The 26451-nt window shown below is 38.5% G+C and overlaps 1 protein-coding gene across 1 annotated transcript in view; it reads left to right on the top strand.

The window, feature by feature from the left end:
- LOC139936013 (guanylate cyclase soluble subunit beta-1-like) overlaps nt 1-26451 on the top strand; it is a 62314-nt gene that overhangs the window by 11993 nt on the left and 23870 nt on the right. The window contains exon 3 of the mRNA XM_071930711.1: nt 14367-14467. Coding sequence (XP_071786812.1) covers nt 14367-14467 — 101 coding nt within the window. The remainder of the gene's footprint in view (nt 1-14366; nt 14468-26451) is intronic.

Here is a 26451-nt window from a genome sequence, read left to right on the forward strand (position 1 = left end):
ACCACATTATTGAGAACACAATCCTTGCTTTCTAATAAATAAAACTCAATCCTCTTTTTTCTCCTCGAAATTGTTCCTCTATTGCACTGAATCGATAAGTATCAGGTGGCATTTTTATATATCCTCTTCACCGCATGACCCAATGTAAATATTAAAAAGGAGAAACAATCTCCCTTCCATCTGCCAAAGGGAAACCGATCCTGCGATTTCTGATTTGATAGCAATCATGAATAACTTCTCTGCGTTACATTTTAGTGTTCTAGACCCCATGATGTTGATACCATCATGGCAGGCGGTAGGAACTGCATAGCATTAAAGGGTGGCTGCAGTTTTTTTTGTATTCATTTAAACGATTAAACATGACTTTTTAAATCTGAAATATATATATATATATTTTTGTTGTAATAAATGCGCAAGTATTTTAAAAATAGTTTTAGGGGAACCCACCCCGCCCCTAAAAGGGAGCCTTCATTTGCCTAAACGTGACGTCATGTCGGTAACTCGAGCCGCCGGGCCCCCTGGCTGGGTGCATACAGAGACGTGTGCACTGTGTGGCCTGGTACCTAGGCGTGTGTAGTTAGGGACCAGACTCTTTTTGCCGACGATCATTATGTTTGAATTCCCGACGTGACGTCGATGGTAGGGGGCGGTAACAATCCACAAAGGGGGGGCATGACTTATTCGCTAATAACGCATGTCAGATATGTCGGGAATAAACAAAACACATTTTATTGATGTTCAATACATTATCAGAAATAAATGACAGCAAAGTTAACTGTTTTATTTGAATTCACTGCAGCATCCCTTTAAAGACACTGAACACCTTTGTAATTGTCAAACACCAAATTCTCATTTGGTTTATCCTAACATATGGGATACAATTTGGACTCAAAAAACAGAACCCTTGCTGCACAAATTGGTGTGCTTTTATGTGCCTTAAAAGGCAACAGGACCGAAGTATTTTATCAGATTCAAATATTTCAATGAAAAATTGCCTCTTTCTCTAAAAAACTAAGTTACTTCAGAGGGAGCAGTTTCTCACCAAGTTTTATACTATCAACAGCTCTCCGTTGCTCGTTCAAAAATAATGCCAATATTTGTTTTGTAGTAATTACCAGTTGTGTCCAGTGTCTTTAAACAGCATCGTTATAGCCGACAAAATAGTCGTATACAATGTTGTGCGATCAACCATAATATTCATGAAATAAACCTGTGAAAAAATGGGCTGAAACCATTCCGTGGGTCAGAAGCGAAAACCATTGAAGTTTTCATCATCAACAAATAACGTTAATAACGTTAATAACCTTGGTTGTAACAATCACGTGTTGCGTTTGTTTCTCCCGGATGCGATTTCGTTTTAGAGAGAAATCTGTCACTTATAATAGTTCTAGTATGAGCTTCATAATCAGTAAGCTTTCAGACTCAAATTAAACAAAGACGTGTTTTACCCTTACCAAATAATTATGAATAAATACCTTTAATGTATTCACATGTCCCTATTCATTCAATGGTTTATTAAAATTCTATTCAATTCGCTGCCAGCAGCAGAACTACATGAACAGTTACATAGTTAAAAATTTGGAGTAAAACATTACATTACTATTTAAAATTGCCTAAATCTTACACAGAAAAACTGAGAGGGAGAAGTACTGTACACTCCTATAGGGAGGAGAACAGCAACTTAAAATTAATTAATTAAACATATGAGTAAAACATTACAATCAAAACTAAAATGGTTTTAGTGAATGGTATCAATGTTTGGATGGTTTCTATGTTTACCTTAAACCCACATTCCTGACTTGCCCATCAACCCACTTAGCCTATCCAAATACATCTCAATACAATAAGCTCAACAATCTAGACGGAACTTTCACTGGCTCTCCTTGGCCTTAAATTGATTTCATGTATGCATTTTCTATGTAAAATAAAGGTTCAGATTTCTAATTGTTTCAACAATCTACAAGTTTGCTCATTGGAGTACAAGCTGACCAAGTTCAGTTGGGTTTCAACGTGTGTTCGTTTGCTGAGCAACAAATTTATTAAAACGTAAAACACTATTACGTCACAATTTAATAATTTTGTGAATATCTTGAAGCGTGTGAATTTTCAGGTTGAATTAATTTTGAAAGTTGGAATTTCCACAGTTATTTTTTTTTTAACGAAATGTTTTTTGTTTATCTACAGCATATTGTAATGTCGTTGTTAATTTTGTCTGTCTTGTCCTTGTTTCTTCTTCGCTGTTTGTTTGTCTGTATAATATGCTAAATTATACACGCCTCGGCTTACTCCAAGCCTCGGCTTACTCCAAGCGTCGGCTTACCCTAACAGCATCATGCTCTCTCCTCTCTTTCACATATTTAATTCTTATTTTTAATCGTTTATTATTTGCTCTAACATAATTGCGTATACTTATATAATGCGCTTTAGATTTTGTATGTACTGATCAGTTCTCATTGATAATTGACTTGAATTGAATTAAGTGGAATTGAATCACATTGAATCAAATTGAATATCTCTAGTTTATACATTTTTTAGAGACACCGAAATGTTACTGGTCGTATTTGTTGTTCTGCCACTTTGTTCTTCCTCCGTGCTAATCAATTGTTCAATCAAACTACTCAAGAAAAAAAAACAGTCGGGTCACAAATCAGAATCCCAAAACACACTAATTTCAGCAGTCAGGGTACGAGACAGGATGCTCCAGCTTGAATCACAAGCCCTCTCAAAACGTCGGCATTTAGCTTATGCAGGCTCTACCTGACCGTTGAAACTCACATGAAATCACACGTTTTCATTGAACTGATGTATCCAAAAGCCAGAGCCCATCAAGCCAAAGCCCGCAGTTTCGATAAGCGCCACAATGCGACTAATTACCCCAAATAAACCGCCACCGTAAACTTTGCTATGGTAATTCCCGACTGCAGACAAAAACAAATACCGTGTGATAAGAAGCCATTGATGAGTGTTTATTTCCTATGGATGACTTATTTATGGCGATGGTATTTCAGATGTAAATACTTGACGGCCCAACACCATATTCATTTCTAGACAGTGGCTCCTCTAAGATGAATAACAGACATACTCAATAATTTAGTCTGTGTATAGTAAGCTGAATATATCTAAGTTGTCTGGACAAGTATTGAGGTGTTACATGTAAATCTATCTAATCATGAACCCTGCTTTGTTTGATTGAATTTATCAATGTGTGAAACTACTTGCAAATCTTGCTCAAATTGACCTTTAACTGAGTTTGAAACTAAAACTTGGTGTGGAATATTGTCACTGTTAAAACGGATTACATAGACGTTGAGGTCACTGTTACTATATCGTTAATACATACATTACTGTCACAGTTCTAAGCGTTAACACACAAACGTTACTAGTCATTAGCATCTAAACACACCTTACCGTCAGTGTCATTAGCGTTCAGTAATTAGCGCTGACAAAGAAGTTGTTTGTCATTCGTTATTGTCACTGTCATTAGCGCTTACACAATTGACACAGCTTACACGTTACAAACAGTAATAAGCGTTGGCACAACGTAATATTGTCACAGTTTTAACTGTCGACACAGACGTTATTGTCATATCTATTAGCGTTGACACATCCGACACTGTCATTGGCATTTACGAAAAAGGTGACACAGACGTTATTGTCAATGTCATTAGCGCTAACGTAAAAGCAGAAGGTGTTTAAACTCGAGTTTAATCTGTTATACAGACAACGTGATAATTTTCTCGTGATAATAATACGTGATAATACAGTTCTCGGTAGTTAAAAACACTATTGACATTAGACAGGAACTGAACTTGTTCTAGACTTGTGGACAAGTCGTTAAATCGGCCCCCACGCGCTGAGATAGTGCTCTCGCGAGATCACTGCTCTCGCGCGAACTGTCTAATCGTGTTCCAATGTTGATCCACACGTAGATAACGCGTGTTAATGCAACAAAACAAACCATTATCTGTAGTGTAAAATGTAGAATTTGTTATTGGCTTCACGTTTGACCATAGCAGCAGATTTTTTCCTATTCAACAACACAACACAAACTTACAAGAAAATTTGTGCAAACAGAAGCAGTCGGGTGGAATAAAAGTAAATGGGAAAGGCACAGCTAGAACACATTGTGATTTGAACCTGAATACCCCATTAACGTTTACGTATAACAGCCGGCATTGACTGTGTAGTTGTCAATTTTCATTGTCTTTTTCACGCACAAAAAAGAAGGCCACAGATTTATACTCGTGTAAATTATGATTGTTTCAATCTAAATTATTTTCCCTTGTAAAGTCCTGATTACTTTCTCCCGAGCATTTAATTACATCAAGTACAAGGTCACCACGCGCCATTCCAGCCTAAATAAATAAAACGACTTTTAACGAAGTTACCGTTGTATTCATTTCCTTCGCGTAGTTGTTCAATCGATCCCTTCATAATCACGGACATCAGGTCCCACCGTCCAAGAATATATCCCTTAATCAAAAAAGCAAGCCCCAGTGAGAAATCCCGGACGCGGCCAGCCAAGCCAGCCACATGCCAGACCCATCAATGGAAATTGATGACACCGGGATTTCAATCTGTCATCATAAGATAGTTTAAGGTCAGAAGTAAAAAGAAGCGAATTCCTGGGTTTCTGTTTATGTTTTTGTGTTTCAAACTGGAACCCGGCTCTAATGTACGTCAAAGCTCGACGGTAGATGGTAGTGCGGACTGAGATCATCTTTCGTTCCGTTACCAGCAATGGGGGACCTAGTTTTGTTTGGGTGGATATTGACGTTTGTGCACACGTCATGATGAAGTTGAGAGGGTTGGAGACATTGAAGGAGATTGAACGTGTATGATCGCACTCTTTATCATTTGTGTGTTCTATTTCCACATGATCGGATGAGCTCATATTGACTGGTTCTTCTTCATTGCTATTTGGTATACCATTTTCCTCGCCTGACAGCAATGGAAGCATCTCTGTTGGCTTAAAGGTACTGGACACCTTTGGTAATTGTAAAAGACCAGTGTTCTCACTTGGTGTATCCAAACATAACATCCATGAAACAACAAATCTGTGAACATTTTGACTCAATTGGTAACCGAAGTTGCAAGAGATTAATGAAAGAAAAATTATTTGAGAGAGAAATTACCCCTGTCTCAAAAACTATAGTTACTTCAGAGGTACCCGTTTCTCAAAATGTTTTATACAGCTCTCCATTGCTTGTTACCAAGTAAGTTTAGTATGCTAACACTTAAAGACCAGTATTCTCACTTGGTGTATCCCAACATCACACGCATAAAATAACAAATCTGTGAACATTTTTACGTAAATGGTCATCGAGGTTGGAAAAGAATAACGAAAGAAAATTAGTTTAGTGAGAAATTACCTCTTTCTCAAAAACTATGCTACATCAGAGGGAGCCGTTTCTCACAATGTTTTTTACCATCAACAACTCTCCATTGCTCGTTACCAAGTAAGTTTTCAAGATGACACTTATTGTGAGTAACTACCAATAGTGTCTAGTGCCTTTAAATTTTATAGGGGATGACTTGTGGCACTCGTATCTTCTTTACATCCACTACTCAATCTTATTTGACAGCGAGGAAAATGAGGTGCTGTGGATGATTTAGCAGAGTGTGGTGTGTTTTCATTAGGTGGCATGTAGTGTTCAGTATAAACGTGACATGTGCTGAAAATAGGTTTGAATAAATTGGAACTACAAACGAGGCACATTCCATGTATAAATCTAAACCATTGGAACATCTCTTAAAATAACTTTTTTGTTTTAAAGCCGTGTCGTCTGTCAATAAGTGAGACTGGACACCGCGATGGAATTTGTCAGTTTGAGTCCTCCCTAAACCTCATTCGGGTGTTGAATTTCATTGGTTAACTAAGATAGTTTTGTGGTAACACCATGTGAATATCTTATTTGAGAAAGGTTGGTTCTGAAAAAGAACCAGTTATTAACGTCTCAACGTTTAGCATCATGCAGTACGTTCTGAAGTTTATTGGCAAAAATGTTGAAGAGTGGTCCGTTATCAATTAAATGTTTTCAGTAGAGTGATTTAATTTCAAGATAAAACAAATGTATTTTTCTTGTTGATAATTATTGACCAATGGCTTCATAAAATGTGCTTTGTATATAGTGTGCTCATTCAAAATTGGAAGTCAAAAGGGCAAGAGTATGTACTCATCCCACGTTTACAACACTGCAAAGTCTTTTTGTTTGTTTGTTTGTTTGTTTGTTTGTTTGTTTGTTTGTTTGTTTGTTTGTTTATTCATTTATTTATTTGATTGCCATACATACATATTTATGCACCGTTTCTTGAATCGAAACTTATCAATACATGGTTAAAGGCAGTGGACACTATTGGTAATTACTCAAAATAATTATTATCATAAAACCTTTCTTGATTATACGTATATGGGGAGAGGTTGATAGTGTACAACATTCTGAAGTGCCATAGTTTTCGAGAAAGAAGTATTTTTCCACGAATTTGATTTCGAGACCTCAGATTTAGAATTTGAGGTTTCGAAATCAAGCATCTGAAAGCACACAACTTATTGTGACCAAAGTGCGCCAAGGGTGTTTTTTCTTTCATTAATATCTCGCAACTTCGACGACCGATTGAGCTCAAATTTTCACAGGTTTGTTATTTTATGCATATGTTGATGATACACCTTGTTAGAAGACTGGTCTTTGACAAGATAGTGTCCAGTGTCTTAACTAAAAAATACGAAGAGCAAGTTTGTCATATAATAATAACAGCGTGAATGAGGGTGTCATCATGTGAGGAATGGCCTCCTGTAATGGAACATCCAGAATTGCTTAAATGTGATAAACTAGTTAGTCAGATGTGATATACATTATTAGCTGTATTTAATTTCAAACATGTTTTGAATAGCGATGGATATCCTTTCCACATGGTTGGGATTGAAATTAGTTTACAAAAGGTTGAAATGGCGCTGCGAACATTAATGTCAGTCAGTGATGTTTGAAGCTTTGCATGTTGTAAAGGAACATAATAAACTATGAGTAATACAGTAGACTTGCGGGTATACAACCAGGTAAAATTTATCTCTTTTGATGGAGTGTTGGCTGTGAAAAGCCAGGGATGCAAACTGCCGCAGAATCCGAATAAATTCACATCTTTACTTCTTTTGTGAGTCAAGCTGACCCATTTCTGGGTCAACACGACACTTTTCCGGGTCAGGTTAATCCGGAAACGGGTCAGGCCCGAAATCCAGGTCACTTCTGACCTGGTTGTGACCTGGTTGCTTTTAGAGTGAACAGATAATGCTGGAGAGTATGTTGAACTGGTTATAGCAGTCCAATGCATTGCCACTGTGATCCGTTCACCGATGCGTCGCAAGCAATCACCATCTTTAGTAGGGTCATTCCTCATAAGAGTCACAATATCCACGATTGGTATTCAGTTTGCTCGTGTGATTACCAACGGTTCAGTGAAGAGATCAAAGGGACTCATACGGTACCCGGAAACCTTTGTATTAATAATACACGAAGAAGGAGGTCAGACTTCATCGTGCCTGAATCAATCACAGAGAGGCCCATGTTGATGCCGACAGAGTAACTAGTCAAACTAGAGTACTGGAATACATGAATAACGCCCCTTTTGAAACGGTAAAGACAGTTACACAATGACTTCATAACTTTCACATCCTTTGCATAAGACCAGTTACAAATTTTAGATCACAATGGTGTTATAACCGCACTTATACAAAGTTAAAGGGGATGCACCCATAAGATAAACGTGGATTCTGACATGAGGCCAAAGAGCTTACTAAACACACATAACCTTTAAAGGCAGTGGACACTATTGGTAATTTCTCAAAATAATTATTAGCATAAAACCTTACTTGGTAACGAGTAATGGGGAGCTGTTGTTAGTATAAAACAGAAACGGCTGCCTCTGAAGTAACGTAGTTTTTGAAAAAGGAGTAATTTTCCACGAATTTGATTTCGATACCTCAGATTTAGAATTTGAGGTATCGAAATCAATCATCTGAACGCACACAACTTCGTGAGACAAGGGTGTTTTTTTCTTTCATTATTATCTCGCAACTTCGACGACCAATTGAGCTCAAATTTTCACAGGTTTGTTATTTTATGAATATGTTGAGATACACCGCGTCCATTCCTTTAAGGAACTAAACACAATTTGTGATTTTCAAAGACTATTATTCTCACATGGTGTATCCCAACATATACATAACATAACAACTTTGTGAAAATTTGGTCCCAGTTGGTCATCGAGGTAGCAAGAAAATAATAAAGAAAAAGTACCCTTATTTCACTTCAGGGGGAGCCGTTTCTTACAAAATGTTAAACTATCAACAGCTCTCCATTGCTTCTTACCAAGTTAGACTTAAAGCTAACAATCATTTGGAGTAATTACCAATACCACACATGACCTTAAATGCCAGTCTCACTTATTTAATTTCCACATTTCTGCAGTATGGGAAACTTCATAAAAGGCAGTAAAAAAATTGCTTATAAAATGAGGTCTCCCATCCCCTGTATCGATTTGATACAAATAGCTGCAGGCATTTCAGCTATGGCATATAAAGCACAAAGAGATAAAATATTATATCTTCAGCTGTCACGTGACCTTGATGACGCGCCAACCTTCACCTGACTTGAAAAGGTCAGCACACTTCTCGACAGGGAGACTACCAGCTGAGAGGTATCAACGTGCCATGCATCAACTTCTTGAGATGCCACCACGCATCTTAAGACTGTTACACGCGTAGTAACGAAATTGACAACATACCTGGGCGGTTGCCAAAATAGCATCACACTGCTAATAACAGAAGCTGCATTTAAAGGGGAAGTGTAATCCGAGTTTATACAAATCATTTACACAACTTTGTTTATTCTCTTTCTGAATAAGGTTATTATTCTCCCCCCCCCCCAAAAAAAAAAAAAAAAAAAAAAAACATCCCACAACACGTTTCGTCAAAGAGGAGATGGTACTAATTTTACCTTCACATTTGAAATTAAAAACTGGTTGAAGCTAAAACTGTTTACGACTCTCCTCTTAAACAGCCTTAAACAGCTACATATTGATAGTAATCGAAAAGTTGACTCCATGAAAAAACGGAGTCGATGGTGGCGTATCACCTACATGGTGAGGACAGATACTTAGCATTTTTATGGGGCACACAGGATCGTGTATTGTTTGGTTATGGTGTATACAGAAACATTTACCCAAACCTAATAGTGTCATTATAATTGTGCCCACCATTACCTAAAATTAGCTTATGATGTAGTGATATCACAGCATTGGGAACCAGAAAGTTTCCAATGTTCTGCACTATTTTATGACAAGTATCCTAAAGATGTTTTGTTACAAAATGTCAACTCGCTGACAGCTTCTTGTTTTATAATATTTGTAATATTAAATCTCTGTCCCCTCGGTGTTTTTCTGACATTACGTGACAAACGACTTCTTCGTCAATTTTCCAGCTCAACAAACGTACACAAAACACCACTTAGAGAATTCTCAGGTTGCATTAAAAAACTTCAAATGTTCAAATTTTTATTGAAGTATATGTGCACTTATCTTACGATTTTTTTGTTTGTGTTCGCCCTACACTTGTGTCTCTAGCGCAGAATCTTGCCGTAAAAGGTAAACCCCCCGCTGTTTATGAATGTGTAAGTTTAAGTAAATCGTAGGAAAGAGCCGCGAGGATTCTGAACGTGCTGAACTGCGGCATACCAGCGGTGAGTGCTACACGCCCCTCGGGGCACCTCCCCATCAAGGGACTCATCCTCAGTGGGGTGCAGAGCGCTCCTAGTACTCTACGGGGTCGGCACAAAACCCATTTGAGATTGATACTTGTATATATATGGTCATCCGACGGGAGCTTCTATTTTTACACAAATTTACATCTTTAAGAGGAAGTATTTTTTTAGTTTTACTTTGTCTCAGATGGTCTAAGGGGCTGATGGGGAAATGCTTTCAATATTATACAAGGTTTGGATAAAGGAGTTGCATTGAAGCAGAGGAATCGATTTGCGAATACGTTTTTTTGTTATTATAGAGCGTTGAGACAAACTGGTGTTCCCACACACTAACGAATTAACCTAGAACCGTCTCATTTAGCTATGACTTATGTAATATTACATCCTGAATTTCATGAATGTTTTGGGTCTACATACATCTTTTTGTGCTTTCTCCTTCCTTATGCATATTTCCTCTTAAAACAATATATATTTTGGCTAACGCTGATCACTTTGCCTGCCTATATCTGTCTCTTCCTTTTATCGCGACAGACAAATCACCATCCATCCATCACAAAGTCAAATAAACTATTCCACACTGCGACTGATGTTTTAATACCCATTAACCAATGCACTGAATGTCCAGGCAAATGTAAGGTTACAAAATAACTACATTACAAGGAGAGAAAAAAAATAATGGCCTATCGCACCGCTACACCGCAGGTCATCTCAAGAAAGTAAACCCAAATGATCATCTTCGCTATCCGTGATTTGTTTTTGCTCGATTCTCAGAGACACCAAACATATAAATTAATTTTCTTAATGCCCGTCGTCTTTCTTAATGCTGTGCCTTCAGGGGGGCTAGCGAACTGGTTTGTCCAGTAATATGCCGTGGAGAATTCTCAAAGCTACTCGCCGAGCTAGAGAGAGAGAGAGCGAGTAGGGGAGAAGCGGAAACCGAGAGAGCATGAGCTACGCCGCGTAAGACTTAGCTTTTACCCGGTAATTATTAACAAACCCCCGGGTACTCTTAGCATGGTCTTAGCTACAAATACCTGCCCCCCCCCCCCCGTCTCAGTGATGTGTAATGTATCCTCAGCAATAAATCTACATGTATTGCCGATAGGAGAGCTTCGTATAGCAAAAGGCATGCAGCGGTGTGTAATTAATATGAACCATTTTTAAAGGCTGCAGGAATTTTGATTTGTTATTAACATACTAATTTGTTGCTGTGGTGTTTTCGTTCATAAAAGGAGCAAACGGGACTTTGCCAGAAATGCTATGTTATTGAATGATACGGTTGGTGCCTGGTGAAATATCGAATAGCAACTTACAGAGTGGGCAATCAATACACATGTTTCAAGTGGTCAAATTGGTATGTAAATTGTATAACAAGGATGTTAGAGTATGCTAGAGAGCTTCCCCGAAGTACAGGACCGGGGACAGATCTGGTCAACTGCTTCCTTACTTAACAAGCTGTGTCACCAGGGCACCTTTAAAGGCAGTGGACACTATTGGTAATCACTAAAAATAATTATAATCATAAAACCTTACTTGGTGACGAGTAATGGGGAGAGGTTGATAGTATAAAACATTGTGAGAAACAGCCCATCTGAAGTGACTTATTTTTTGAGAAAGAAGTAACTTTCCACGAATTTGATTTCGAGACCTCCGATTTAGAATATGAGGTCTCGAAATTAAGCATCTGAAAGCACACAACTTCGTGTGACAATGGTGCGACAAGGGTCTTTTTTTTCTTTCGTTAATATTCTCGCAACTTCGACGACCGATTGAGCTCAAATTTGGTATGCATATATTATGTTGAGATACACCAAATGACTCGTCTTTGACAATTATCAATAGTGTCCAATGTCTTTAAAGGGGTGTGCAAGAAATCAACCATCAAAACATCGTCTTCGGGAAAGTCGTGTAAAACAAAAACTAGCGGGCCACCAATGTAAGCTTTTGATGCACATTCCAAGGATCATGCATATTCATTAGCATATTTGTGGCGTCATATTAGAGCAATTATTATTAGATGTATCCTTAGTTTATATTGTCTGCAAACATTGTAGATAGAGCAGCAATTAGAAGTCACGGGTGCCATATCAAGTACCCCCTGGAGGGGGAATATGCTAATTCAAGACAAATTTACAAGAAACTCTCTCCAGCCAACTGGAAGAATGGTCTTCCGTTCGGAAGCAATCATCCGTTGTGATATGAAGTGCAAACGTAAGAAACCCATGACAAGCAAAACTGAACAGAATGAACATAATCAGAAGGTGGGTGCTTATTGAATGGTGCTTTACACGGAATCCCTAAATAAAACCTAAATCAACTAAAATCATACTATGCTACCGCGTCTGCTAACCTGCTTCGAGAAAACATTTCTGTGACTATGGAGCAGAGCTGAAAACATTAGCAGTTTGCAGTCAGCGAGCGATATTTTGGCATAACGATTTCGGAGATTTTGCAAAACAATTAAGGAGATACCGCAAAGACAATCATGGAGATAATGTACAACAATCAATGGATATCTAGAGTTGCATCAACACAACGGGAAACACCTGTCCATTATCACTGAGAGAGGTCTGTGGTAGTATAACACACAATTTTAATATCTCTTTATGAATAGTGATGGTTCTGAAAAGAACTGGTGGAGAACGACTCGACATTTCGATCAGTATGCTCTTGTGGTCTTCAGGAGAATGCCATAATCTGGGATATTTTCAATAGTTCTCAATAGATCATATAAAGATTGTTTGATTTTCTTCTGCAAATCCAGAGAAAGAGACAGTTGGCATGCTCTTTAGAGATTTGTGTGCAAAGCGCAGTAGCCTCTGGGCTACCCGAACCATGACATGACGCGTATTCACAGCCCGTCGCACTGAGTCACGCCGCGGCGTTTCCCCATCATCACAACTCCACAGTGAGTTCTTTATCGATGAGCACATCCATCCATCATACACACCTGAAGATTTGCACCACAGGAAGAAGAAGACGAAGAAGAAGAGGAAGAAGAAGTCCCCGTCCCCTTCTCTCTATAAGACTCCCGGGGTTTTCAATCAATGCCAAGATATTACCCAAGGAGAGCGTCATCATAGATGCGGACTAATCAAGTCTACCTCAATCACCAGACGCTGTGCTATGCTATAGACTGGACTGGCATTCATAACAGCTCAACCAAGATGCACTACTGGAATAATGTGTAAACAGAGCGCCAGACTGCTGCAATTATAATTAGAGCTCTTGGGGGAAGGGGGGGGGGTCGAGTAGAGTACAAAACAAAGTTCATCTACATTTACAATCACACCACGAGATATTGGAATGACCTTTTATTAGGAAAGAGGGTCAAGTGATTAAACCGGGGGTTTATTCTGGCCTATACTCGTTTGAATTCCAATTTGCCTTTCAGCAATTTTGTTGGGTTACATCGGGTCAGGAACAAACATCTAAACCCTGCACCTTTCACGATATCTCCTTGACTATATTACAAAATCTTACTCTTGTATTTTTTGTATAAAAACTGCATATTTTAAATTACACACAAACATCAACATTTTAAACTTGTATTAATATAAATACATAACATAATAACAATTCCATGGCAGTCAGTTTTAAGTTACTAGTGCAGACAATCGTCACTTGACAGTGCAAACATTTGAGTCCGTGAGGTTCAGACGCACGGCAGTAATTTAATGCCCTTGACATTTCACTTCATTATTCGGTGCTTAAGAAACGACTTGAATAGAGTCTAAATTTATGACGATGCCTTGATATCATGATCCTCGCATTGTGTTTATAAAAGATCAGTATTTACACGCCTGACTACTACTTTTAGGCCTTTGAAGAGAGCGCTGAGTAGATTATTGTACAGAATTGAATGGGGTCCTTGATTGAACACTTAATCAATGCAGAGACCACCATTGAACTGCTAAGTCAACATTGTTACCAAAATACATGTATGATTCACTAATAGAAAAACTGCCAGTCAAAAATAGTTCAACCTTCTGCCCTGCTTTCTTGCCCGTTCTCACCTTGCGAGACGCATGCGCATAGCAAAGGTAATGTTTGACCCAATCCAGTGATTGTTTTAAATCATCAGGTCACTATGATCCATCGACAAACGAGCTGTATCAAAATATGATATTAGCGAGGTTTAGCTGCACGTTACGCGAGTAACGTGAACGTTAACGTCAACAAATTGTGTTTTTTCTGGGTGACGTCGCCACTTTCGGCTTATTGCATGCTCATGTAATATGACGTCTGCAGGCACGTACGTACCTGACGTGAAAAATGGTAACTTCACGTATGCTAAAAACGTGAGATTTTAACGCCAACATTTTCTGACGTTCACGTTCACGTTCACGTTCACGTTCACGCGGAACGTGCAACTAAACCTCCCTATAAGTAGTTTACAACCAAATGTGAAAAGGTTTAAAGATTTATCCACGGACTTACACAATCACATGACGTCATCACACAAATGTCAGTGGAGTAGAAATAAAAACAGTCTGGTCCCCATAACATCAACAAAATAGTGCATTAACTTTACTGGCATAGCTTTGAATCTGATGGATTACAAGTACGTGTGTCTCAATCGAACCTTTCTTATATCTACTTCGTACCTTACAGGAAAGAGGCAGCTGTGGAGGTAGATGGCCATTTCCTAACTCGTATGGTGTACGATGACATGAAGACGTATGACTTGGTGACCGCTGCTGTTAATGTCCTAGGTAATGTATATTTAATGCCCATTTTGAATCACCATGCGGTTGGCAGACCATCATGCGCTGTACATACACCAACTAAGTTTCTTTTTGTTAAAGGATTTGGGTACCTTTTCAAAATGTCCATAGATTTACATTAAACTTACAGGGTTTGAAGATAATGATAGTGGAAAGCTTCCCTTCAAATATTACTTACCGAGGTGCTGTACTTTTTGAGAAATGAGTAAAACAATGTAATGAAAATACGTTTGTAAATGATTAAAATAATTTTCGTCTCATGAGACGAAAATTATTTTCATGACATTGTTTTACTCATTTCCCAAAAACTACAGCACCTCAGCAGGTAATATTTTCAGGGAAGCTTTCTACTATCATTATCTTCAAACTGTGTAAGTTTAGTGTAAATCTGTTGACATTGGTTTTTTGTCCTACCAAAATTACATAGACCCTTTAAGGTCGTGCAGAGAGTATAGTGTTTTTGAGGTTACCCCCCCCCCCCACCCGAAAAAATAATAGATTTGATCCACATTTTCCTTTCGAAATATATGCACATTATTTAAATATCAAAATTTAAAGGTCGTACTTGGCTACTAATCCCTGCAAGTGTTGTAGCCATTGTGGGCGGTGCTGGCCTGCCCAGAACTAACACGTTTCGCCCAGCACTCTGAGCAAAATACACTGTGATTCCCCAAGATTGCACAGGTTTCAGCAATGATGACGCCATATCTAAACATAAATAATTTTGCTGCTTGCAGTTTATGGACTAATAAATTTGATTTAGAGCGCACCACTAAATTTGGTGTATGCTTCAACACGAGTCCCTGACCAACCCCCTCCCCGCGCTACTCACCGTGTGAACGCAACACGCCGGACACACTGGATATCTCCTGTATTTTCTCAACAGATGATTTTATTACATTTAAATGGTTTATCTGTCCCTCGGGTTGCACGAAGGAGATATTACAATTGACTGGCGCAGTTGCTTCATTGGCATTTGAAAGATATGATGTGCACAACTCGCTTAAAGACACTGGGCACTAATGGTTATTGTCAAACACCAGTCTCCTCACTTGGTGTATCTCAACATATTATGCATAAAATAACAAACCTGTGGAAATTTGAGCTCAATTGGTCGTCAAAGTTGCGAGATAATATTGAAAGAAAGAAAAAGTCATGTCACACGAAGTTGTGTGCTTTCAGATGCTTGATTTCGAGACCTCAAAACCTAATTTGGAGGTCTCGAAATCAAAATCTTGGAAAATTACTTGTTTCTCGAAAACTATACGCTACTTCAGAGAGAGCCGTTTCTCCTAATTTTTTATACTATCAACAGCTTCCCATTACTTCTTACCAAGTAAGGTTTCATGCTTATACATACTCTGAGTAATTACCAATAGTGCCACTGGCTTTAAACAAACAACGATCACAACAATATTCTGAGTATGCAGGTTTCTTAAATTCATAACCCATATAATGGGGATCGCGGTAAATGTCAACCCGCTAATTGATTTGTATCACAAATAACTTTTAGATCACTATTTAAATAAAACCCTTTTTCAAACATGATGTATTTTCCTTGCATGATCTTGCTCTATATTTTCCCTCACCGCCTCAAGCATGGGCAAAATTTCTTAAAGCCTGGACGTAAGCATAACAATTTGTTAAGAACAGAAAGTGCTTGCTTAACAGAAACTGGTTGGCAGCCACAACTCCGTTAAGTTTATATTATTGCAACTGGTGCCCCTCTCAGTAGGTTAATGACATTGGATGGGTCTAATTTAATGCATCTCCTTTAAAGGCAGTGGACACTATTGGTAATTGTCAAACACTAGCCTTCACAGTTGGTGTATCTCAACATATGCATAAAATAACAAACCTGTGAAAATTTGAGCTCAATCGGTCATCGAAGTTGCGAGATAATAATGAAAGAAAAATAACCCTTGTCACACGAAGTTGTGTGCGTTTAGATGGTTGATTTCGAGACCTCAAGTTCTAAATCTGAGGTCTCGAAATCAAATTCGTGGAAAATTACTTCCTTCTCGAAAACTACATTTCTTCAGAGGGAGCCGTTTCTCACAATGTTTTATACCATCAACCTCTCTCCTTTACTTGTTACCAAATAAGGTTTTATGCCAATAATTATTTTGAGTAATTACCAATAGTGTCCACTGCCTTTAAACTGTGGAATGATGTGCTTCCTGCGTCCGGTAAAACACATAATTCTATGGATCGTAAGAACAGATTTCCATAGCAAGCAGTGCCATAAAATTGGGTTTACATAAATCTGTTATGCAGAAAATTCTGCTTAGCAATTCTTTTTTACTAAGCAAGAAATGACCGGGCACCTGTCGAAATAATGGTAACTGTATAGTTTTTTTCTGGCTGGTAACCTACTTTTTTTTACTTTTTTTCTTTCTTTTTCTTTCTTTTTAGAAGGATATAGGTTGAATGTTTGAAGTGGGTTTCTTTTGTTTGCTGGACCATTTTGGTCTACTGGTTGAGGTTTGGCTTATAAAGTGGCTGTACACAATACTGTATCATTTAAAACCTTATAGAGCAGTCTGCTTAGCAATTTTGTTTTACTAAGCACGAAATGACCGGGTACAAGTAATGGTATCTGTGTGGTTTTCTCACTTGTAATCAAACCTGTTTTGGCAAGTTTTTGCTCTTTGCACTAGAAAATTAGGCCATGGTCACTTAATTGTGTTTGTTTGTTAATGATGTAGGTTGGATGTTTTAAATGGGTTTCTTTTGTTTGCTGGACCATTTTGACTTACTGGTTGAAGCCTGGCTTTTAAAGTGGCTGTACACAATACTGTGCCGTTTTAACCCTTGAGTGGGTAAATATTGGAGGCTGGATCGCCATCTTTATCAACACAATTGTTCACATGGGTTGTTTGCTTCGGTTCTTGCCTTGCTTTATAAATAGTAGGGAGGCTGAGTGAGACTAAACTCAGACTTATATTAATATGACTCGAACCGGACTCGAACCGACCCAAGGGTTTGTTACGATCAATCAATAAACACATTTATTTCTGTTGTATCAATAAAAAGCAAATACTGGATTATTTCTCTGATAATATTATGTCAAGAAATAACGTTTAAATGGTCAATTGGAAGGAAATACAAGTCAGTTTTACACGCCCGATGCTTCGCACTAGGTGATTGATATTACCTTTCCATACATTTTGTAGACCTTAGTAATGTGACATCAAGCAACGGACATTTATTTAATGACAATAACAAACATTATAATTTTTTTATTTTGTTTTACATGTTTATTTATTTATCGCAATTCTCTTAAAATTTTTGTTTAAAATTTTACTTAGGTCCAATTGTTTTGTTTCATTAGCTATTATTTTCATAGGGTGTAATTATTAAATTGATATTCAAACAAATCGGGGGATGAAAACAGTATAGCCAAAGTTTCCCAAGGATCAAAGGGATATGACAAAAAACCTTTCTTCAATTTACAATTTTAGGGAAAAGCCAAGTCAGCAGGTCTTGATCATTCTTTGGTCAAAACAAGGAATGTACATACATAGGAAATGCATTGAGAATTCCGTGCTTATACAAAATACCGGCATTATAGAAGTCTTAAAACCCTTCAGTCCATAAACAAAAATCAAATTCCTCCAGAAAAAAATAGATTGACACGTACGGAGTATAGATTCTAGAACACACTGACAGACAAATCCATTAAACATGCTTAAATAATACCACTCTTCATAAGCCAATTGAAGACCAAATTGGATCAAAAATGGTTCTTCTCCAATCCTCTAGGCCGCAGTGACCCGGATAAAAATGGATTGAATACTTCGCCCAAGGATACAGGAAAAAATAACCTATTGTGACCATTTTGAACCACGGCAATTCGGTTAAATATGACCCGGGGATGAAGGGTGTTCACACGTGCAGTTAAAAGTGTACTTTGTGGTCAAAGTTCACAAATCTTCACCCAAAACAATTTAAAAGTAGAACAAAGTTGTATAGGATATTTATAAACCTGAGTATTTATAATTCCTTTTCCTTATAAACAGAAAATTGAGCCACGCAGTCTGTGAGATTAAATCGCGCTATCGAAGCTATAATGCTCGCTGACTTGAGCAGGTTATCTCATTGCTGTTTTTTTATTTATTTCACTGAACATGTAACGCAAGAAATGGCTCGAAAATAATTAAATTTATTCATTAGTCGGATTCCTAAAAGGCGAACTGTATAGATTAAATCAGTTAAAAGTTCATCGTAGCAAAAGCCTCTTAAATCATGACTGAATTCCCCTGACCATCGAGTAGTTTGTTGATGTGCTTAAGACTCAACACTTGTCCGGTTTGGTCCTATTCCAATGACCAAGTCAATGTAACGACGGGCCCTAACGGACCTGTCCACGTTTTTATGGGGGAGTTTCAAAGTAGCCAGGTAATACAACACGTCTAGGTACCACACTGCCCACCTTTATCTAATACCATACATGCATTATTGCGTTTAGTAAGGAGGTCCAATTTTATAAACATTAGTGTCATTAGGGAGTTCCAAGGGGGGGGGGGGGTGGGAGCAACACGTCTAGGTACCCGATCCCCACCAAAGTCACGTACATTTTAATGCGTTTTAGTACATAATCCCACAAGAACCAATACATACAACATATCCAGGTACCACACTGCCCACCTTCATGACATTAATATTTATACCCGAACTCCACAAAAAACGAATCTAAATTTAAACTAAGTCATTACCAAACGTCAATTAAAAACACGAACCACTTCTAACTCGACCCAGAAATCACCGCATTTTGCCAGATAGATTTTCAGGTGACGTGATGATGCAATTTCCCCGTTCATTTGACACGTAAAGAAACTATTCCTAAGTGTACGGTCTTTCTTCGGTTGCTTCAACCTTCAAACTTAACTCACATCGAAACACTGAAGATTCTGACTCTATACGAAGACACACTTTTGCTGCTCATCAAGTTATATGGTAATATATATTTAAACTTTTTCTGTGACGTCACTCAAATTCAGGGTATGTGAATGCGTGACCGACTGCAATACTGAGAGCTATGCTGATGGCTTCTCTATGTCCGCATGTTGTGCTCTTCAAGATCGTACACCAAATAAATGATAAGTTTAGTATAGTTTAGCATTATGAATATTGCTCACATGAGTCATGCTACGAATCGACACTTTTTATTGAGGAATCCTATGAGTTGAAACTGTTACATAACCAATGGCTTTGATGGGGGAAAGTTCAAGTCCGAGATTATACTCAAAAGTATAGATTCGTTACTACAATGTAATCGCCTTCGGTTAGTCGCACATTCTTCCCACGAATCTACACTTCCAAGTCCATCTACCTTACCTTAACGTAAACATACACCCTCAATGACTGTCACTTTCATCGCCTAATTTTAATTTACAATCCAACCAGACGTGTCTTACGTTTTGTCGCGGTATACCTTTCTGTATCACTCAACTTACTGTTGCTTATCTCGTACCTATCAAGGACAGCACTAATTCAGTGACTGTTTCATCCAATGACTATATGCCTGATTTAACTATACGATTGAAAAGAGGAAGGGTATACCGGTAGGGAAACACAAACATAAACTAATGACAAGAGGATGGTTCGGGGCTAAGTGCACTTTCAACTTTTAGATGACCTATGGATGGAAATGTCTAGTTCTCCTCCTGAGCACTGAGATATTTCGTACGGTACGAAAATCACTGGAGATTTCCAGTACCAACTTTTAATGACAAATGCCATACAACCCTCCGTAAACAACGCAATACAATTGTGAGTATTGTAATATAATGTAAAAACAAAAAATACATTACTCGAGACAAGATGCTGGTTCGGCGCTGCACTATCAACTCTATGACCTCCCCTTGTTGATATCACTAGTGGAGATATCTACCCCCCCCCCCCCCGTGCATTCTGAGGTCCCCTACATTCGGTATAAAAATCAGTGCTGAACTAACAAACAGATTTCTAGTGTCCAATACTCATAACAAATGCTGTATGCCCCTCCCTTCACAACGCAATAAAAATGATAAGTTATTGTAATATGCCAGGATTTAAAAAGAAAACTTGAGTTTTGCGAAACAGAATCTTGTTTTACGTAATCCTACCTCCCAACCTCTTGTTGAGGCACACAGCCATCTGAACTACGGTAATTGAGAAGAATACTACTAAATCTAGACATGGAGACAGAGTACATGAAACGTCAAGTCTGATATTCGAGCATGTATGGCTATACGGATGACCCAAAGCTTTTTAATACGAACAAATCTGGAAGGCATGCACTGAGTATATGAAACGCCAAGTCTGATATTGGCGCGTGTGTGGCTACACCAATAAATCCAACACTATACAAATCTAAATGCAACATCTTTATGCAACATTTTATTCAGCAAAATCAAACTGTCCATACACCTTTCCAGCTAGAGCCAACAACTACCAACAGCTGTATACATGACAAACTAATGACATACTGAACCAATAGTTGGCGGGTTTTGTGTTACTGTCGTGTTCACGTACAAAGGATACCATAACGTGAACGGTCCCTTTCCTTGTCAGTAGAGTGATAGTTCGTAATAATAATGGGCACTTATTCGTCAAAGTCATAGTGTGCAATATGTAATCATTACGTATCACCGTGTGCAATAAGCAATCAATATGTAATCATTACGTAGCACAGAGGCACACCTGCATGTCATTTGTCACTTAAGCATTCCTTACATTTATGGTAACTCGAATGTGACTTTGATCTTTAATAACACATGTCTTATACTGCCTTCGTGTCAGGGTTTTATGTAAGACACTGGACACTTTTGGTAATTGTCAAAGACCGATCTTCTCACTTGCTGTACCTCAACATATGCATAAAATAACAAACCTGTGCAAATTTGAGCTCAATCGGTCATCGATTCGAAGTTGCGAGATAAAATGAAAGAAGAAAACACCCTTGTCACACGAAGTTGTGTGCTTTCAGATGCTTGATTTCGACACCTCAAGTTCTAAATCTGAGGTCTCGAAATCAAGTTAGGGAAAATTACTTCTTTCTCGAAAAGTACTCCACTTCAGAGGGAGCCGTTTCTTACAATGTTTTATACTACAAACCTCTCCCCATTACTAGTTACCAAGTAAGGTTTATGCTAATTATTATTTTGAGTAATTACCAATAGTGTCCAATGCCTTTAAGCCAATCCGATCTAACCAATGCTACCAAAACAAAGCTGTTTTTGTTTTGTAAACATTCCATTTTGTGTGCACAATGTTCAACCTACATGATATCAATCGTCCAATACAATTATAGTTAAAAATAATGTCCAGAAAAATACTTTAAGTTCTCCCTTGTCTGTCTTATCTGTTTGGCGCCCAATTCAGCATATATATTTCAATGGTCGTCTGCTGAAGTGTTACAGTTGGGATAATAAATTATGCACAATATTGCCCCCACTGGAACAGTTCATTCATATCACTCAAATAAAGGAGTTGCACCATCTCATTCCCTCGTGCTGCAAACGATTTCGGGCATCATCTGACAGTTCCTCATTTATATACCCGTCTTCAAGACGTGTTCTAAGGAGGAGGTATTGGGAGGGAGGAGGATAAATATAGCAGGCGTTGATTGAGAGCGACGTGGGGGTCGATCTCGGGTCTTACCCAGGCGTGATGCTAAACTCTCTTGTGCCTGTCACTTCTTTCCCCCTCATGATTTTTGTATGTCCCTCACGGGGATGCGTCGCCGCTCTTATGGACTTCAAACGTTCGCTAAAGTGCTTGGTGTAAAGTGCACTATTGAAATAAGACAAGTTTTTTTTATATCCTGTATGCGAGCTTATGGCCTTGGGTTGTTTTATTAGTGTTTTGGAGGGATAATTTACAGTATGAATTCTTAAGGCGTGTTGGTGCGGGGAGTTTTAAAGATGTCTTCTCACCAAATAGTGAGTTGTTCAAGTATTGTGTCACACTACTCGATTATCTATGGCAATTATTAAGTGTATACTGACTATTGTTACAAAATGCTGACAGATGGGGTTAATTCACGACCCCAATTAAACACTGTTGTACACACCCCTTGCATAACTATGAATCACACTCTCAAACACGGCTGCACTTAGGCAAAATGGGGCGGACTATTGAACTTTATGCACATGACGTCATTTGAGTAGGGCGCCCTCGCCGTGAGATCGAAAGAAGGTTGCTCATTGACCCATTCTGTGCGCCGTCCGGACGCGGCTGCGCGTGTCTATTGACTCACCTCTAAATATAGAAGTGTGTTGACGTCAGTGCATAAGAGTCATTGATCTCTAATACAATAGATATAAAAGATAAGGTCCAGTTGTATTGTTACAACTTAAACAACCTCTAAGGATTACACATATGACATTGGACGCCGTCTTTGATGACAAAATAAATGGAAAGTTGCACGCGTTAACACGCTGCACCTATCTCTCAGCAAATGCTAGCCTTTACGTTTGCACGTTCCACCATGGATGGCGGCCAATTGAAGGGGTCTGTATCGTTCGCATTGTTTTGGGAATCCTTGCGAGAAATACTAAGGTCAAGACAAATTATTAGTCTGATCACAATCCCACGGAAACCTAGACTTGACTCAAGTCCCAATCCCGTGCCATCCCCAGAAAACTAGTGTTTTGTGTTGCTCTGCATTTCTCTCATAGGGACCTCTCACACGAGAATGGGACTTGAATCAAGTCTAATGGAAACTTGAAGGTGGTTTATTTGTCGATGCAGGAATCAAGTGCCTCGGCACTTCATACGTTTTCCCGCTAGTATGAACTATTATTAATACATCTGGATACAACAGCTTGCCTAGCTCGAAATAAAGTACTAGACATTATTGTTGATAATTACAACAGCGCTATTTTGGAGTCACGCCATGCTAAAAGCATACACGGAAAACATCTAGTATGCGGTACAACAAGAATGTCCCAAACAGTAACCTAGTTATTTTGACCCTTTAACGACACCATAAACACCTTCAGTAATTGTCAAAGGCCAGTATACTCTCACTTAGGTGTATGCCAACATATGCATAAAATAACAAACCTGTGAAATCTTGCAAGAGAATAATGAAAGATAAAACACCACTGTTGCATTACGTTATGTGCTTGCAGATGCATAATAAAAGGCTTCAGCTAAAGTATTTTATAAGTTGAGTAAGAATACATCTTTCTCAAAAACTACGTTACTTCAGAGAGAGAGCAGTTTCTCACAATGTTTTGTACTTTCAACTACTCTCCAATGCTCGTTTCAATGCTAACAATTATTTTGAGTAATAACCAGTGTCTAGTGCCTTTACATCTTTGTGGCTTAATTATTACCACTTGTCAACTGACTCTCTTCCAGGAAGATGAGCCGCTGATGACGTAGATATATCGGTAAGGGATTTCCGTGAACAAACATGGCGACTGTTTCTGCCGCTGTTTCTTAAGTGTCCTATTCTCTCCAGGGGAAGGAGAATGTGATCAGTATGCGAGCGAGTCTTTACCGGTGTCTACTGCCGGTGGTTAAGCAGCTGGATGCATCGCTAGCAACCTGAACAAGTAATGGCAGGAGTCTAAGATATGCACTGTTGTCATAAATATCATTTTCAGTTTGAAGATGATGTTCTTGCATGACTTTCCTTCAAGGTGTAAAGCATGCCGTTTTAGTTCATGTGTGCAGTGGAAATGAACCAGTCTTCGATTTCACCAAACTCTTCCTTACTTAGGATCAATCTTAGGACTTTAGGAGGAGTTAAGTTTCGTGGCAAAAGACGTAAGGACGAATTGAGCCCATCCTAGAGTTAGGACGGGTTACTCATCCTAACTCGAAATAGGATTAATCCTAGCGATTCATGAAATCACCTGCAGGGTCGATTTTACAAAGACAGTCCTAACTTAGGACTAGTCCTAGGAGTTATAAAAACGCAGGGCTCGTCCTAACTCCAGATTAAACTAGTCTTAACTCTTTGAGATATCCACCCATTATGCAAGATTCGTGCAGTTTATACTCGTCTATAAAGGACGTGTTCAGTAAACAAAATACCTATATTTCATGAAAAAGGCTTGTACCATCAACAGGTTATATAAATACCTTGGGTCGGGTTGACAATTTGTTCCACTCTTGAAATAACGCAGGTCAAAGAGAAACTGTTTTAAAAGTTACTTTCATTTCCCCTAACTAAAAGTATTCTGGAGAATATGTAAACAGTTATTGACAGAACGTCTTACTGTTTGAACTTAAGACCACGCAAGCTATTGAATCAATTCCAAGCAAAGCAATGTTTACACCTTCACTTTAACAATATTAACATATTATTCAGCTTCTTTACGTGTAACACAACCCAAAAGATGGACATTTCCCGAGTGCAACTGGAAAAACTGCCTTTGGATTAGAAAGTAACGTCGATATCAATCAAAGAAGGGTACACGATGCAGAACAGGCAACTAAAAAAAAAGGTGAACGGACGATCGAGGGACAAAGACTGTCAGCAAACACTTGTCCGGGAGTCTCACACACACACCAAAGCCCTCGTTTTACATCGCGGTAGTGTAAACTAGGCCGTGCCCCACAAACATTCCACACGAAACATAATGCCAACCAATATTGATCAGGCTCGGGAGATGATGTGCTATTTGGCCAAGAGGTGTTTTATCGATGACAGAAAAAATCAAACAAGGGTGATGATAGACTTAGATGGAAATGTATGCGTAGAGGTGTCCCATTTCAGAAAGAAAGGAGTTAATACACGAAGGAAGACTATCTTTCAGGTTAATTAACCGGCAGTCTTCTCAGCTAATCTGAAAGGTAGTTCTCAGAAAACCGCGCAAGTGTATCCTACAGCCCGTCCCACCGTTTTACATAATCGATGATTGTCTACTAGCATAACCAGAGAACCGTGTTGCCCCCTTTGTCTGTGACAGATCGTTTTACACCATTTCAAAAAGATACGATTGAAACTGAAGATTTTTCCCCGTGAGCCCTAAACAGGTCAATCGTTACAAAGGTCTTGATCCCACATCGATCCTAAAATTGCAGCGGTCACTTTGATGAAAAATCCAAAACGTGCCTTTACAAGGTCGGGAGAAAGAGAGTCTGCTTAAAATTTTGGAATTTTGACCAAATCCACAAGTCATACACAATTTCCTGCGGTATTAAATTTACTTATTTAGTTGCAAGGATTGATATAATGCAAACAAAAAGCTATAATGGCCTGCAGTTTCGACCCTAGCAGCGTTTTTCTCGCAGACTAAAACATGACAACATAACAAACATGGTCAGGTTAAAAAGTGTAACACTTAACACACAACTACCATTGTAATTACTATTTTACTCTTTTTATTCTATTCTTTTTAACACTATTTGTTAATGACAGGATAGAGAGGGCAAATCTTTTTGGATCAAAATTGTTTTAATTCTTTTTTTTTTATGACAGTTTTTTTCATATTTTCATTTTTACCTGTCTCGCGTACGGCGTCTGCTTAATGTATTTTTGTATATTTGCTAATTTTTGTAATGTCCGAGGAAGGAAAATGAAATAACTAACTGAGAGGACCTAACCTTCTATACTTTTTACCTGTTCATGGTTGTCGTGTTGTCATTTAGCCTTCAAGAAAGACTCTGCTAGGGTCGAAACGTCGCGACGTTTCGACCCGGGCCATTAACTATTTACTGCATTTATGCCATCGTTCCATTCGGTTGGAAAGTTGTTTGCAGCAGCCAATTATATTTTTCTCAGGATGGAATTAAAAATATTAAATTTAATATTTAATTGTTCTCAACGCCCACGGGAAGCCAAGACAGAGGGTGTAATAATACGGAATATGCAATAAATCTTCCGGATGTGTTAATGACTGTAGATGAATGTTCAGACCTCGATATAGAGGAGGAAGTCACCATCGAGTTGACGACTTACCGTCTCAAGTAAATGGACTCGATTTCCTCCATGACTTATACCTAACCTCCTCAACACCTGCTGACCA

The sequence above is a fragment of the Asterias amurensis genome, chromosome 4, assembly GCF_032118995.1.
Source record: "Asterias amurensis chromosome 4, ASM3211899v1".
Lineage (NCBI taxonomy): Eukaryota > Metazoa > Echinodermata > Asteroidea > Forcipulatida > Asteriidae > Asterias > Asterias amurensis.